General features: G+C 51.4%; 1 protein-coding gene and 1 long non-coding RNA gene across 2 annotated transcripts in view; both read left to right on the forward strand.

The window, feature by feature from the left end:
* LOC128416973 (uncharacterized) overlaps positions 1-16303 on the forward strand; it is a 95168-nt gene that overhangs the window by 67299 nt on the left and 11566 nt on the right. The gene's annotated exons all lie outside the window — the stretch shown is intronic.
* The window catches only part of TONSL (tonsoku like, DNA repair protein), a 33877-nt gene that overhangs the window by 14099 nt on the left and 3475 nt on the right, over positions 1-16303 (forward strand). Inside the window, exons 11-22 of the mRNA XM_053395083.1 lie at positions 60-261; positions 2015-2076; positions 4018-4107; positions 4980-5052; positions 5188-5351; positions 7243-7366; positions 8095-8807; positions 9732-9808; positions 10735-10885; positions 12043-12121; positions 12914-13215; positions 14164-14335. Of these exons, the coding sequence (XP_053251058.1) occupies positions 60-261; positions 2015-2076; positions 4018-4107; positions 4980-5052; positions 5188-5351; positions 7243-7366; positions 8095-8807; positions 9732-9808; positions 10735-10885; positions 12043-12121; positions 12914-13215; positions 14164-14335 (2209 nt within the window). The remainder of the gene's footprint in view (positions 1-59; positions 262-2014; positions 2077-4017; positions 4108-4979; positions 5053-5187; positions 5352-7242; positions 7367-8094; positions 8808-9731; positions 9809-10734; positions 10886-12042; positions 12122-12913; positions 13216-14163; positions 14336-16303) is intronic.

Raw genomic sequence — 16303 nt, forward strand, 5'->3', positions numbered from 1 at the left:
AGTGAGATTAGAGGCTGGATCAAACTCTTGTTTTTAACCCCCAAACAAATGCTTCTCAGCGCCAGGTCTTGCGCCACTTCCACGCCTGCCAGCAGAGGTGCGGTCGCCCCGAGGCGTCGAACACCCAAGCCAGGCTGCAGGACCTCTGTGGCTCCCGGGGCTGGCGCTCAAATGGGGAGATCAGTGAGGAAGAGGACGAAGAGGAGGAGGCCCAGGGCAGTGAGCCCTTGGAAGAGAGCGACCTGGAGCTCTCCGATAGCGGTGAGAGACGAGGAAATTGTGGGAGCAAAGGGCGCTTCCTGGGAGGGAGTGGGAGCAAAGCTTGGGGTTGCCCACATGGCTTATGGGAGAATAATAATAATAATAATTTATTATTTGTACCCCACCCATCTGGCTGGGTTTACCTAACCACTCTGGGCAGCTTCCAACAAAGATTAAAAATACAGTCATACCTCGGGTTAAATTTTCTTCAGGTTGAGCATTTTTGGGTTGCGCTCCGCGGCGACCTGGAAGTAACGGGACGTGTTACTTCCGGGTTTCGCCGCATGTGCAGATACTAAAAATGACGTCACGCGCAGAAGCGGCGAATCACGACCAGCGCAGATGCGGGTTGCATTCGCTTCAGTATGCGGACGGGGCTCCGGAACGGATCCCGTTCACATCCAGAGGTACCACTGTACATTAAAATGTCACACATTAAAAACTTCCCTAAACAGGGCTGCCTTCAGATGTCTTCTAAAAGTCTGGTAGTTGTTTTTCTCTTTGACATCTGACGGGAGGGCGTTCCACAGGGCAGGCGCCACCACCGAGAAGGCCCTCTGCCTGGTTCCTTGTAACTTGGCTTCTCACAGGGTGGGAATGATGCGAGTGGAGACGCTCCTTCAGGTATACTGGGAGGAGGCTTATGGGTGATGCTTGCATTTCTCTCCCTCGATGAGCCCTGGAGAAGTTTGGGGCGGCTGTGTTGGGCCTCTCCGCTCCCAGCCTGGCTTCCTCAGAGCACAGGGTCTGGAGAAGGGGCCCCAGCTGAGCACTGTTCCTTTCTGTCAGGGTGCATTCAGGGTGGAGCTACCAGTGGGTAATGGCGTGTGTTGGTTACAGTGTTGGACTACGGCTCGTGAGACTGGGGTTCAAATCCCCACTCAGCCATGCAACTCACTGGGTGACATCGGGCCAGTCCCTGCCTGTCAGCCGAACCTACCTCACAGGGTTGTCGTGAGGAGAAAATTGGGGCGGGGGAGAGAATCATGTGGAGCTCCTTGCAGGGAAGGGTGGTCTATACATACAGTGGTACCTCGGGTTACGGATGCAGGTGGTGCTGTGGGTTAAACCACAGAGCCTAGGGCTTGCCAATCAGAAGGTCAGCGGTTTGAATCTCCGCGACGGGGTGAGCTCCTGTTGCTCATTCCCTGCTCCTGCCAACCTAGCAGTTTGAAAGCACATCAAAGTGCAAGTAGATAAATAGGTACCGCTCTGGCGGGAAGGTAAACGGTGTTACCTTCGGGTAACATAATTTTGGGTTGCGAATGTGGCAAACCCGGAAGTGTATGCTTCCGGGTTTCGTCGCGTGCGCAGAAGCACTCTATTATGCCACGCATGTGCACAGAAGCGGTGCCTCTGGATACAGACTTTTTGGGGTAAATACGGACCCCCAGGAAGAATTAAGTTCGTACTGTATTTGGAGGGTTCACTGTACAATCAAAAATCATTCTCTCCTAAACCTATGCCTTGAATGGGGAAGGACTTAAGGCAAATGGATGGAAGTGCTTGGCACATGCGTCACAGCCTGTGGAACTCATTGCCAGTGGACTGGCTTGTTAAAAGGTTTTTTTGTGTGTGTGAAATGGATAGACTTGTTGCTGGTAGCTATGATAGGCTGGGGTAGGGGACCTTTTGTCTGCTGGCTGTCCAGGGCAAACAGGAGACCGGTGTTGCTTTGGCGATGTACATTTCTTGGTGGACGGCATGGTTTGCTTCAGGGACGGTGACTCTGGGACTCTCCCCTCTCTTCCAGGCGGAGAGGACGACCTGGAGGGCTACAACAAGACGGTCCCTGGACGGCGCAGGCTCAACAAGGTATACAAGGGCCCCAGTCCACTCAGCTCCATGGGGCTAGCTAACTCTGATGCCCAGAGGTCAGGGCGTAGTTGAACTGTGGCGCTCGCTCCCACAGAATGCAGGGATGGCCACCAACTTGGGTGGGTTTTAAAAGAGGATTGGACCATTTCATGGGGGAGGAGAGAGCTGGCCATGGCCAGGGGCCTCTGCCCTCCCTCCAGAGTTGGAAGAAGCGATGCTGCTGCATGCCAGTTGCTGGACATCTACCATATTTTTCGCTCCATAAGACGCACCTAGTTTTTAGAGGAGGAGAACAAGAAAAAAAATATTCTGAACCAAACAGTGGATGTATGATTTGTGTGGTTCATGCTGTGGCCTCAGATATGTGATTTGACGGTGAGTTTGGGGCAGCCCAATGCAAAATTCCTGAGGATCCATGTGGATCTGTGCTTTGTAACCATGTTTTTGCCCCATTGCGGACCCATGAAACAGTGAGTGCGTGATTTTTTGGGTGCAGGCTGTAGCCATGGACATGCTATGTGATCTGATGGTGAATTTGGGGTGACACAATGCAAAAATCCTGAGGATCCATGGGCTTTTACCTCCCCACTCCCAGGCAGCCTCCTTTGTCGCTAGTGTCCCTTATCTCCCTCCCGATCGCTTGCTGATCAGCTGCTCAGGGGCTTTGTTTCAACGCCCCCTTCCCTCTTTCTTAAAATAAAAGCACAATCTGCTTTTCTCCCCTGGGCAATTCGGCTCCAGGGACCACGCATTCGCTCCATAAGACGCACAGACATTTCCCCTTACTTTTTAGGAGGAAAAAAAGTGTGTCTTATGTAGCGAAAAATACGGTAAATCTAATATAAGCAATTGCACGGACGTCTGTTACTTTTTATTAGAAGCTACTGCTGTTATCGGCTGTAATTCTTTTTTGCAATTGTTAGTTTTTTTAAAAAAATAGTTTTTAATGTTGTAATTTTAAATTGTTGTAACCCACCCGGGGACCCCAGGTTGAAGGGCAGGTAATAAATAACAATCATAATCATAAAACAGAATATTTCAGGGCAGGAAGCTGGAAGCAGGCCTTTTTGCCATTGCCTCTTCCCTGTGGGATTCCTTTCTCTCTTGCCTTACCTGAAGCATCATCCATCAGTTGCTTCAGACGTCTTGTGAAGACGCCTCTTTTTGCTTTCCCTGATCCCCTAAGATCGAAGCCTGTTGTCATGGGATTCTTGTTTTTATAATCCTGTTTCACCAGATACTGTGTACCTGCTTTCATCATTTTTGCATGCCGCTTAGAGATTTTTAAATATGAAGAGGTTTAGAAATGCTTTGTAGTCAGCAAGTGAATAAACTAAGCAGGTGATCCTCCCGAGGGGACTGGTGTCAGCAAGCCAGTTATTGGAAATATTAGAATACTTGTCTCCTGCCCATCTGACTGTGTTCCCCCAGCCACTCTGGGCACCTTCCAGCAAAATATAAAAACACAGTCAGACGTACATCTTCTCCCTTTGGCTTCACTGTCTTGGAAATTGGGGTGGGTAGTTGGGGGAAAGTTACTGATTTCATTATTATTATTATTATTATTATTATTATTAATACCCTCCCATCTGGCTGGGTTTCCCCAGCCACTCTGGGTGGATTCCAACAGAATATTAAAATCACGATAAAACATCAAACATTAAAAACTTCCCTGAACAGGGCTGCCTTCAGATGCCTTCTAAAAGTCAGATAGTTGTTTATTTCCTTGATATCTGATGGGAGGACGTTCCACAGGGCAGGAGCCACCACCGAGAAGGCCCTCTGCCTGGTTCCCTGTAACCTCGCTTCTCGTAGGGAGGGAACTGCCAGAAGGCCCTTGGAGCTGGACCTCAGTGTCTGGGCAGAACGATGGGGGTGGAGAGGCTCCTTCAGGTCTACTCCTTCAGGTATTCCTCTGTTGCATCTCCCTCCTCCCAGTGGAACCAGCGGAACGAGCGTGGGGAGACTTTGCTGCACCGCGCCTGCATAGACGGGAACCTGCGCCAGGTGCAGTTCTGTGTGAAGAAGGTGAGCTGCTGGGGCGGGTTGGCTGGACATAATAAAGGGAAAGCGGGCAGGGACTGCGGTGGTGCTGTGTGGAATAGTGCACACCCCGGTAGTGCAAGGGACACGGGTGGCGCTGTGGGTTAAACCAGAGAGCCTAGGACTTGCCGATCAGAAGGTCAGCGGTTCAAATCCCCGTGATGGGGTGAGCTCCCGTTGCTCGGTCCCTGCTCCTGCCAACCTAGCAGTTCGAAAGCACATCAAAGTGCAAGTAGATAAATAGGTACCACTCTGGCGGGAAGGTAAGCTGCGTTTCTGTGCGCTGCTCTGGTTCGCCAGAAGCGGCTTAGTCATGCTGGCCACATGACCTGGAAGCGGTACGCCGGCTCCCTCGGCCAGTAAAGCGAGATGAGCGCCCGCGACTGGACCTAATGGTCAGGGGTCCCTTTACCTTTAAGGTAGTCTCTGTGGGAATATATTGTATTTAATTATGGGGTGTCTGACTTTTTAGGGGGCTAACCAGGCTGGGATAGTTTGCTTGTTGGATTTTGAATGTCTGGTGTAGATTTTGTCAGTTTCGTTGTTCTGTATGGGACAATGACAAGAAAGATTATTGTATCGTATGGGGATGCCCTCAGACAGAATCAGGGCAAGCTCTTGTGATCTGGTCCCTGCCACTAGCTTTCCCCAGATCCTGGCTCAGGCCCATGGGGTTCAGCTCCTTTGTCTGTAGAAACTTCTTCCCTCTCTTTTTGTCACATGGGGCATGCGAGGCTCCTCCCCCCCCTTTTGGAGAGAGGGAAGCGGGGAGCAGGTGCCGGGTGCGATGCGAAGGAAGAGGCCCCGGCCAACTTCTGACCCCCTGAGTATCCGTACGTTTCTCCGCTCTGCCTCAGGGTCACCCTATCAACCCTCGAGATTACTGCGGCTGGACCCCCCTGCACGAGGCTTGCAACCACGGCCATCTGGGTAAGTGCTGGGACAGGGGAAGGGGCTTCCTGGGGGGGGGGCGGAAAGCGGGTGCTCTGCGCCCAGGAACCTTTCCCCTTGACGGCGGAGTTGGGGCTGCGCTGGACATGACCACCCCCTCGCCTCTTCCTCCAGAGATTGTGCGTTTTCTTCTGGACCACAATGCCGCCATTGACGACCCGGGGGGGCCTGGATGTGAGGGCATCACCCCCTTGCACGACGCCCTCAACTGCGGCCACTTCGACGTGGCTGAGCTCTTGATCCACAGGGGTGCGTCTGTGGTGCTGCGGAATGCCAAGGTGAGGCACCGGGGCAGTTTATTCATTGCCTGTATACCCATCACTAACCACTGCGCCACACTGCCTCTCTTCCTTTTTTCCCCTTAATAAATCTTTATTAGTTTAAAATACAATGATACAGTAAAGGTAAGTAAAACAAAATTAATCACAAAAAAGAAAAGAAGAAGAAAAGGGATTCGTCACCTCGAAAAGGTCGAAAAGTGGCAAAAAAAGACAATTAAAAGAACCACAGAAAACTTTATTGGTTGATGTTGTATAAATATGTGGTTCACACTGCCTCTCTTCCAGCGATGCCCTTCCTCCTGGTATAATAATAATAATAATAATAATAATAATAATAATAATAATAATTTATTATTTATACCCCGCCCATCTGGCTGGGCCTCCCCAGCCACTCTGGGCGGCTTCCATAAAAACCAAAAATACAGTAAGATATCACACGTTAAAAACTTCCCTGAACAGGGCTGCCTTGTTTGGGGTGGGGCTCCAGCCCTTTCCTACTGGTGTCGTGGTTTCTGCCTTCAAAGTTTTTGGAGGGGGGCAGCATTTGACAAATCCCAAGTTTTGAAATTGTGGGCATTGCCTTCTCAGGAAGGCTTACTGAGCAGCCTCCCTGAGCTGCTTCCATCCCTCCCTCCCCCCCTCCTCCTCACTTCCTTGTCTCCTACTGGAGCTCTCTTCAGGGGAACCCTAATTCTTGAGGGGGTCAGGGTATCGAGGGCCCAAAGGCCACCTCCTGCATCCAGGATACATGCACCGTCTTGTTTGAAGCCCAGCCCCCCCATCTCGTGCCCCCCCAATGTTGCAGGTTGGGGGGCACAGGGTTAACCTGCAGTGCACAGCCTATTATTATTATTTATTGAATTTAGCGCCCTATACCCGGAGGTCTCAGGGTGGTTCACAGAAAAGATCACAATATATATAATCAGAACAAAAACAACAATCAATAACACCCCCCCAAAACACCCCCCCACACACATTTTAAAAGGGCATAGGATGTCGATCAAATCAACCAAAGGCCTGGTTAAAAAGGAATGTTTTTGCCTGGTGCTTAAAGGTGTATAATGAAGGCGCCAGGCAAACTTCCCCGGGAAGAGCATTCCACAGACGGGGAGCCACTGCAGAGAAGGCCCCGTTTTCGTGTTGCCACCCTCTTGACCTCTCAAGGAGGAGGCACACAAAGAAGGGCCTCAGAAGATGATCTCAGGGTCTGGGTAGGTTCATATGGAAGGAGGCGGTTCTTGAGGTATTGCGGTCCTGAGCCGTTTAAGGCTTTATAGGTCAAAACCAGCACTTTGAAGTGGGCCCGGAAACTAATTGGTAGCCAGTGCAGTCAGACCAGGTTCGGTGTAATATGCTTAAAACGTCTTTCTCCAGTGAGCTACCTGGCCGCTGAATTCTGCACCAGCTGAAGTTTCCGAACCGTCTTCAGAGGCAGCCCTACGTAGAACGCATTGCAGTAATCTAACCTTGAGGGCACCAGAGCATAGACAACAGTAGTTAGGCTATCCCTGTCCGGATAGGGGCGTAGCTGGGCCACCAGCCGAAGCTGATGGAAGGCACTCCGGGCCACTGAGGCCACCTGAGCCTCAAGTGACAGCAAAGGACCCTGGAGTAACCCCAGGCTAAAAACCTCTCCTTCAGAGGAAGTGTGCAGACCCACGTTTCTAACAGGCCCCTGCCTCCTCACAGCTCCCCTTCCCCTTGGCTTAGGGAGAGTGGCCTTGCATTGGCCGCTTGGCATCCTGGCAGCTTCAGGGTCTGCTCCCGCTACAGGGAAGGGGGTGGCAAGCCCACCGGGCTTCATGGGTGCAGCCCAGAGGTGGCGAGAGGTTTCTGGCTGGGCTCCTGTTTCTGCTGGGGCCAACCCTCCCTGCGTTTCTGTTGTCAGGGCCTGACCCCGCTGGGCACCCTCCAGGCATGGGTGCATCTCTACGGCAGGGATCTTGACCGAGAGACACGCCAGCACTGCCAGGCCATGGAGGGGCTGCTCAGGAGAGCCCTGGCAGAGCAAGGTGAGTCTGTGCTTCGTTCCTGAGGCTCAAGGGGTGTGGGGCCTGCTCCTGGGGACACCCTCAAGGGGCCGTTTGCTTAATAATAATAGGTAAAGGTGAAGGGACCCCTGACCATTAGGTCCAGCGGTGACTAACTCTGGGGTTGGCCGCTCATCTCGCTTTGTTGGCCGAGGGAGCCGGCGTACAGCTTCCGGGTCATGTGGCCAGCAGGACTAAGCCGCTTCTGGCGAACCAGAGCAGCGCACGGAAACACCGTTTACCTTCCCGCTGGAGCGGTACCTCTTTATCTACTTGCACTTTGACGTACTTTCGAACTGCTAGGTTGGCAGGAGCAGGGACTGAGCAACGGGAGCTCACCCCGTCGCGGGGATTCGAACCGCCGAACTTCTGATCGGCAAGCCCTAGGCTCTGTGGTTTAACCCACAGCACCAATAAAGCGAGATGAGCGCCGCAACCCCAGAGTCGTCCGCGACTGGACCTAATGGTCAGGGGTCCCTTTACCTTTTTATCTCTTCATAAATCATATTCCAAAATCTTTGTATCTCTAGACAGGACCGCCACATACGGTAGTATGTTCCTCTCTGTTCCTTACATCTCCAGCACTTGTTATTATATGATTTATTTATTTTTGCTAGTTTTACAGGGGCCAAGTACCATCTATAGTACATTTTCATAAGATTTTCCCTTAGAAGGCTGTGAACTTGACGCCTTTGCTTTTGCCTCTCCAGGCTCCAAGGCTCAGCCTCCCCAAGAGCCGCCGGCCAGCCAGCTGTTTGACGCAGAGCTCTCCGAGTCCCCGCAGGCCCCCTGCCCTCTGGATCCTGCCCCAAAGTCCCCCAGTCCCCAGAGGAGCTGGAGGGAGGCTGAGGAGGACAACGCCATCAGTCCCTTGAGGCCGGTCAAGAAGAGGCAGCGTCTCTTTGGCCAGGACCTAGAGCGGGAGGCCAGGCTAGCTGCCCCGGCCGAGTACCGGGCTGCCATTCGCGGGGTGGGCAGAGCCAAGCCCTGTCCCCTGCCCAGCCCTGAACGCCCCAAGTCTTCCGCTGGGCCCGCCCTGATCCCCCCAGAGGAGTACGTAGGAGACGACTGGCTGGAAGACGACCTGGGGCAGAATCTCGCCTCCCGCAAAAGGAGCCGCCACAGCCCAGTAAACGAGTCTGGGACCGAGTCGGAGGAGAGCCTGGGGGGCGAGAGTGACGGGGGCTTTCCCCGCCAGCCCCCCGAGGCCACCAAGAAGAGGAGGAGGAGGGTCCGGCAGAGTCGCCTCACCCATATTGTCGACAGGACTCCACTGGGACGACTCCGAGGGGCCGGCGTGGTGGCGGCGGAGAACCCAGAGTGTGCGGCAGATGCCAGCATCCCCCACGGGGCAGGGGGCAGCAGCCACGTCAATGGGGGAACCCCTGGGCGTGGGGAGAGCCCCCCCTCGGCACCAACACATGTGAGTTTCCAGGGGTGGGGAGGGAAGCGGGTCTGGCTTGGTTCCTTTCTGGCATGCTCATTTTGCAGTGGCACTGTGAGAAACTGGCTCGCTTCCCTGGGCCGTGAGAGGCCAGCACTCCTCTGGGATCGGGCCCATCCTCCTTCCCTCTCTATGGCCGTTCCTGCGTCTGACACGGAATCTGGCTTCCCAACTGCTCCTTTCTGCATTGTTCACCGCAGAGCAGAGCGACTCAGCTGCTGGGAGAAGTTGCAATTTGCTGTGAAAAGGCCAATTCCATTCCTTCGAGAATGGAGAATAAAGCTGCCGCTGTCATAACACCATTACAGTGTACACTCAGGTTGCAAACGTGATCCGTGCGGGAGGCACGTTCGCAACCCACAGTGCCGCATCTGTGCACGTGCAGGTCGCGAGTTGGCGCTTCTGTGCATGCACAAAGCGCTGAAACCCGGAAGTAACCCGTTTGGTTACTCTGCGGCTTGATGAAGGCAGAAACTGTCTCTCATGTCTTGTTACACTGCCATTTCTCCAGGGATATGCGCTCCGTATTTATTGCTCCTGTTATACAAAAATCTCCAAATGGGTCTGAATGTCAATGTCTAAAACAATTGGTAGAGGACGAGGATCTAGAGATCATACCATGGGTGGCCAAATTCTGTGCGACTGCCCTAAAACTTCGGGAACAAGCTGTACTACCAAAATGATTAGGGTTTTAAATGACAATTTTAGGTTATATTTTAGTGATCAAGATTTAATATATGTTTTTAACTGCTGCTGTACCTGAATTGTCTCTGTTATACTCAGTTGCAATTCAATGTATTCTGGTTGTGTTTTATGATTTTCCTGATATTGTAAGTGAGCCGGAACTGGTCTGTGACAGTAATAATATAATTCATTCTCTTTCTCCTCCCCTGTTCTCTGCAGCTCCCTGCTCCCCCACCCCCGATCCGGGTGCGAGTTCGGGTGCAAGACAACGTCTTCCTCATCCCCGTGCCCCACAGGTGAGAGAGCCAGGGCTTCCTTGGCCCTTTCCTCCCTCGCTGAGCTGCCCAATCGGAGCTCTGGGTCTAAGCCAGACCTTGTCTTTGTGGAAGCAGCTTCAAAACTCTCCACATGAGCACCGTGGGAAGCGTCCAGTGCCAGATTTACGTATAAGCTAAACAAACTATAGCTTAGGGCCCCACTCTCTTGGGGGCCCCCCAAAAAAGTAAATGAAAAAAATTAATAATAATATTAATATACTTTTTCTTAATTGTACAGTGGACGATCAGTTTGCGAACGTGATCCGTGCGGGATGCACATTTGCAACTCACAGCGTTCGCAACCTGCGTCTGTGTTGCGATTTGGCACTTATGCGCAAAGCGTGATCTAGCACTTCTGCGCATGCGCGACCTCCGAAACCCGGAAGTAACCCGTTCCAGTACTTCCGGATTTCGGCAGTCCGCAACCCAAAAAAACGCAACCTGAAGCAGCTGTAACCCGAGGTATGACTGTATTTCAGTTCAACAACTGCTTTCATAAAATACATGTTTTGTGATACGCAAATGGCTTTAGATACCTATTAGGTCCATAAATATAGCATATATTCAACACAAAAAATAGTGACAATTTGTTGTTGACACAGGACAGCTGGACATACGGTATAAAGGGCCCCATTACCTTCAAGAGCTGGGGGCCTCATCAAACCTAAATCCGGCCCTGGAAACATCTGTAATTGGGGAGGCAGGGGGTGGGATATTTCTGCTGTCCTCAAACCACCCCCAAATAATATTTCCCTCTGCACTGCTTGGATGAGAGCTGCATGGCAGGAGACTAAATCCTTGCCGGAGGTGGGGCTTTTCAGAGCCTCCCACTATATGCCCCCCCCCAGGAATATAGGGAAGGGGGGGTGTCTTCCTACTGCAGCCCCTCTCCTCCTTCCTTGCAGCGAGAGTCGCCCTGTGTCCTGGCTGGCGGATCAGGCCTCCCAGCGCTACTACCAGACCTGCGGGCTCCTGCCACGCCTGACCCTGAAGAAGGAGGGGGCCCTCCTGGCCCCCCAGGACTGCATCGTGGATGTTTTGCAGAGCAACGAAGAGGTGCGCGGTCGCTGCCAGCTGAGGGCAGGGGAGTCTGTCTGGGGGGTGACAGGGGAGCAGAGTACCCATTTTGCAGGCACAATGTCCTCAGTTTAATCTTCCACGGAGGACGAGGTGAGACTTCTGCCAGGAATCCTGGGGAGCAGCTGCTTGTCAGTGTGGGCAGCACTGAAGGGCATTGCCCAGTGGTCGGATTTTGCAGGAGCCAGATTCCTGTGCTCTTGTTAAGGGCTGTTTTGAGGCGTTTGTAGGTTTTGATGGCAAGGAAGCAGGTTAATATCTCCCCTGAGAAACTGAGATATGAAAGCCAGGAGCTAAATGGCACCTTAAACCGAGGTTACGGGCACAACAATGGAATGTTTGGAAAACGTTTATTGAATATATGGGAAATAATTGTGTACAGCTGGAAACGTTGGCAGCGTTGAGATACATTCAACAGTGTAAATAAGTTTAGATGGATGGAGTAATGGAATACTGAATGGTATAGTTTTTGTAACAATACACAGGGATTTATGATATGCAAAATGAACCGTTGGAAAGAGAAGAAGGGAAGTCATTGATACCTTAAGGATAAATGAGCACTATAAATTGTAAAATATAAAATTTAATAATACACACACACACACACACACACACACACACACACATACACACACATACACGTGGACACGGGTGGCGCTGTGGGTTAAACCACAGAGCCTAGGACTTGCTGATCAGAAGGTCGGCAGTTCGAATCCCCGCGACAGGGTGAGCTCCCATTGCTCAGTCCCTGCTCCTGCCAACCTAGCAGTTCGAAAGCACATCAAAGTGCAAGTAGATAAATAGGTACTGCTCCGGCGGGAAGGTAAACGGCGTTTCCATGCGCTGCTCTGGTTCGCCAGAAGCGGCTTAGTCATGCTGGCCACATGACCTGTCTGGCCACAAAAACTGTCTGCGGACAAACGCAGGCTCCTGCGGCCAGTAAAGCGAGATGAGCGCCGCAACCCCAGAGTTGTCCGCGACTGGACCTAACGGTCAGAGGTCCCTTTACCTTTATATATATATATATAAAAATAAAAGGAAAGGTGTTCCCATTGGAGTTCCACCTTCCTTGGGCCCCAGCTGACCCCCCCCCCCTGCTGACACCTCTCTCTCTCTCTCCCCCCCCCCCCCGGCAGGTCTTGGCCGAAGTGCAGTCCTGGGACCTGCCGCCCCTTGTGGAGAGGTACCGCAAGGCCTGCCAGAGCCTGGCTGTGGGTAAGCCCAAGTTCCCCTGCGGAGGGGCCTGGTGTCGCTGAGCCCCCCCGCGTCCTTCAGAGCTTGCCTCTCTTGGCAGATGGGTTCTGGGGGGGGGTGTCCTCAGGAGGCTGCGGGCATCTTGCTGATGCTGCTCTGACCCAGTTCAGATGCAGCGCCTTCTGTCCTGTTGGGCTCAGAGAAGGGGCTGCTTCCCAAAGGGCTTTCAAAGAGGAACCTTCCCCTTTTCCGTAAGCCAGTTGCTGTGACGGCTATGCTGGCTTTTCCACAAAATTGTAGCGTTGGAAGGGACCCCGAGAGTCATCTAGTCCAACCCCCTGCAAGGCAGGAATCTTTTGCCCAGCATGGGGCTCGAACCCACGACGCAGGGAGATTAGGAGTCTCATGCTTTACCCACTGAGCTATTCTGCATCTGTAAAAATATCTGCATACTGCTATATCATTTCTTTAAAAAACCCCTATCAAAGCTGCTTATAGCAATAGAAGCATAAAACCATACACTGAATTGAATTGCATTTTATTATTACGGTCACAGACCAGTTCCGAACCATACATTAAAACCATAAAGAAATCAGATGTCGGTTAACCATTGTGAACGGCTGCATTCCAAATTGCCTTCACAGGCCTGGCAGAATAGAAATGATTTCAGCAGGCCTGCCGAATCTCTAGTGGCGGGGAGTTCCGCAGGACTGGCCCAATGACACTGAAGGCTTGGTTTGTGAGTCTTTTGCCTTGACTGAAGCCTGGTGCCCTGTGTGTGTGTGTGTGTCTCTCTCTCCCCCCGGCTGGCAGGGGAGCACCGCTTGCTCCTGCAGCTGCTGGAGTGCCAGGAATCGGGTCCGTCCTTCCACGTCCCGGGCCTGGCCCTGCGCCGCCTCCACCTGACGCCTCTCCTCCGTGCCCTCAAGCTACAGACCTCCATCCGGCGCCTGTGCCTCCCCGGGGCAGGCCTGGGCGACGACTCGGCGGAAGAGCTGCTGGCCACCGTTGCCACCCTCCCTGGCCTGGAGGCGCTGGACCTCTCGGCCAACCGGCTGGGCCCCCAGGGGCTGCGCAGGCTGACCGCAGGACTTGCCGGCTCCGTCACCTTCCAGGTAGGGGCGGCAGAGGAGCTGGGAAGCGGGAGGGTGCCCTGTCCTACCTGGAAGGGCTGTGGTTCTTGGGGGGGGCAAGATGTCGAAGTGTGGCCAAGGATGGAGCCCAAACGACGATGGGAAGAGGGTGGGCAAAGGTTTTCGGGCTTGGGAGTTCCACAAGGCTTCAGATCTTCGCTCGATGAGCGGAGGAGCCATCTCCATGTGCAAATGCCACGCTTGCACCATGAGGACTAGAAGCCTGGTAAGATAAACAAATATATGGCTTTTAGAAGACATCTGAAGGCAGCCCTGTATTGGGAAGTTTTTAATGTGCGATGTCTCGTTGTGTTTTTCTATTTTGCTGGAAGCTGCCCAGAGTGTCTGGGGCAACCCAGGCAGATGTGGGGCATAGAAATGATAAAAGTACACTTGTACCTTGGTTCTCGAACAGAATGCATTCCAAGGCGCAGCTTCCACTTGGAGTGTCCTGCAGCCAATTGGAAGCCAAGCTGGACATTCAGCTTCCGAAAAAATTTCGGGAACACTCAATTCCTGGTTTTGATTGTTCGGGAGCATTTGAGATCCAAGGTACAACTGTATTATTATTATTATTATTATTATTATTATTATTATTATTACTATTGCTATTGCTATTGTTGTTGCTATTTTAAAAATAGGAAGCTGAGATTCATGCAGACCTTTCAGGTCCTGTGTGAGACATCCCATCTCGGGGTTCTAACTCCTTCTTTCTGCCCTCAATCTGATGACAAGTGGCTTGTATTTTAACAATACAATACAACAGGTTATTGTATTTTAATATTCTGTTGGAAGCCGCCCAGAGTGGCTGGAGAAATCCAGCCAGTTGGGCAGGGTATAAATAATAAATTATTATTATTATTATTATTATTATTATTAGCCCTCCCTCTGCCACTGTCCCACTCGAACCCACACCCCTTGTCGTTTCAGAACCTGGAGGAGCTGGACCTCAGCCTGAACCCCTTGGGGGACGGCAGCACCCAGCCCCTTGCCTCCCTGGTCCAGGCCTGCCCGGTCCTGAGCACGCTCCGGCTGCAAGCCTGCGGCTTCACCACCGCCTTCCTGCAGCACTACCGCCTCCTGCTGGCCAATGCCCTGAAAGGTAAGAGGAGCAGGAAAGAGCGTCGGCTGTCAGCAGGGATCAGGTCCAGTAGAGCTAGATTTCGTAGAACGGTCAGGTTGGAAGGGACCGCGAGGGAGATCAGGATGAGTTAAGCAAGTCTGATCTGCCTTGGCTTTGCACAGTTAATTCTGTTGGCCTATAGGATGTAGTCCTTAAGAGTGTTGGACTCTTTTCATAATAATTTTTATTTGGTTTTACAAATATTAATTCATAACAATCCAAATTACATAATACTAATAATAATAATAATGATACAATGATAATAATAAAAAAATAATTTTACTCATATTCCGCCCTCCTCAGCCAAAGTCGGGCTCAGAGTGGCTAACAACAGTAAAAGTAAACACCGCATTCTAAAATCAATTCATTCTAAAATCAATTCAGAATCAAATTAATGGCAACTATTGGGCTAGAGTTCTATGAGGATTTCTACAAATCTCTGGACTTCCCACTGTACACCTTTTTAACTGCATATTTCCCCACAATCCCCATTTTATATCTTTCCGTCTTGTCCATAATATTTGTTACATTACAAGTGTTATAAAAATCCTGCTAGTGCTATCATGTGTTTATCTCCTAGATAAATTATAAAATTTCCCCATTCTTCATTGAAGTTCAGGTCTCCTTGGTTCCTGAGTCTTCCAATCAGTTTGCAATTTCAGCATAATCCAACAGCTTAATTTGACCATTCCTCTCTGCTAGGGACTTTTAGGGTTCAAATCCCTAAAAGGTGCTGCTTTGAGCACCTTGGAGAAAAAAGTAGGATGTAAATGCAAAAATAAATAATAAATAAATATTGGAGATGGAGGGGCAGACAGATTTGCTGGGAACTGAACATTACACTTACCCAAACAATATGATGCGCACACACACACACACACACACACACACACACACACGGGTGTCCCACAAGATGTGGCTCAGAGCCTTTTTGTGCTTGAAGACCTTTGCAGCCCTTATTTTATTTTCGATGAGCCGGTCACCTTATCTGTATTTTTATTTTTTAAGCACTTTCTGTTTTACCGTGTTCTTTGCTCCATAAGATGCACTGTTTTCCTCCTAAAAAGTAAGGGGAAATGTGTGTGTGTGTCTTATGGAGCGAATGCAGGTGGGTGCCTCTCCCTTTAAAGAGCCACGCGGAGCGTGTGTGTGGCTCTTGCTGGCTTTCCCCCCAGCAGGTAGAAGGGACAGACAGGCTGCCTCCGAGGGACGGAAGGGGCTCCGTGTAAGGGCTCCCTTTCGTCCCTCATCCCACTTTGCTGGGAAGCCAGCAGGACAAGAGGCGCTGCACAGCTATCACTCTTGCTCTGCTGGTTTCCCAGCAAAGTGAGAGGAGGGACAGACAGGAGCAAGCAAAGCGAGAGCCGCTTACATGGCTTCTGTCCCGCTTTGCACAGCTCTCTCTTTGCTTGCCCATCCCTCCTCCCGCCTCGCTGTAAAGCAAGCAAAGCACCTGTCCCAGTGTCTCCTCCTCCTTCTCTTGCTCTGGCATTGCCGCACTTTACAGCGAGGCAGGAGGAAGGATGGGCAAGCCAAGTGAGAGCTGTGCAAAGCGGAACAGAAGCCATGTAAGCGGCTCTCACTTTGCTTGCTTTAAAGCAAGAGAAGCGAGAGCCGCTTACATGCTCTGCGCAGAATATATATTTTTCTTGCTTTCCCCCTCTAAAAACTAGGTGCGTCTTAAGGAGCAAAAAATACGATGACATTGTACAGCAGTCAGAATATTCTGTGAAATGCTAGGATGGAAATGCTTCTATACATAAGCAAACTGTGCTCAGCTGATTTGTGTGAGGGCATTCCTGAGTGTCTCTCTTCTGGGGACGGAACATGACAATGTGTGGTGTTTTCCTGTCGAAATGAAGCCACTGTGTTTTCTTCCTGCGGCCCTTGGAGGTTCCTGCTACCTCCCACTTTGTTTTCTTGTGGTCCCTGCATCACGGGGCATCG

Source organism: Podarcis raffonei, chromosome 7 (genome assembly GCF_027172205.1).
Source record: "Podarcis raffonei isolate rPodRaf1 chromosome 7, rPodRaf1.pri, whole genome shotgun sequence".
Classification (NCBI taxonomy): Eukaryota; Metazoa; Chordata; class Lepidosauria; order Squamata; family Lacertidae; genus Podarcis; species Podarcis raffonei.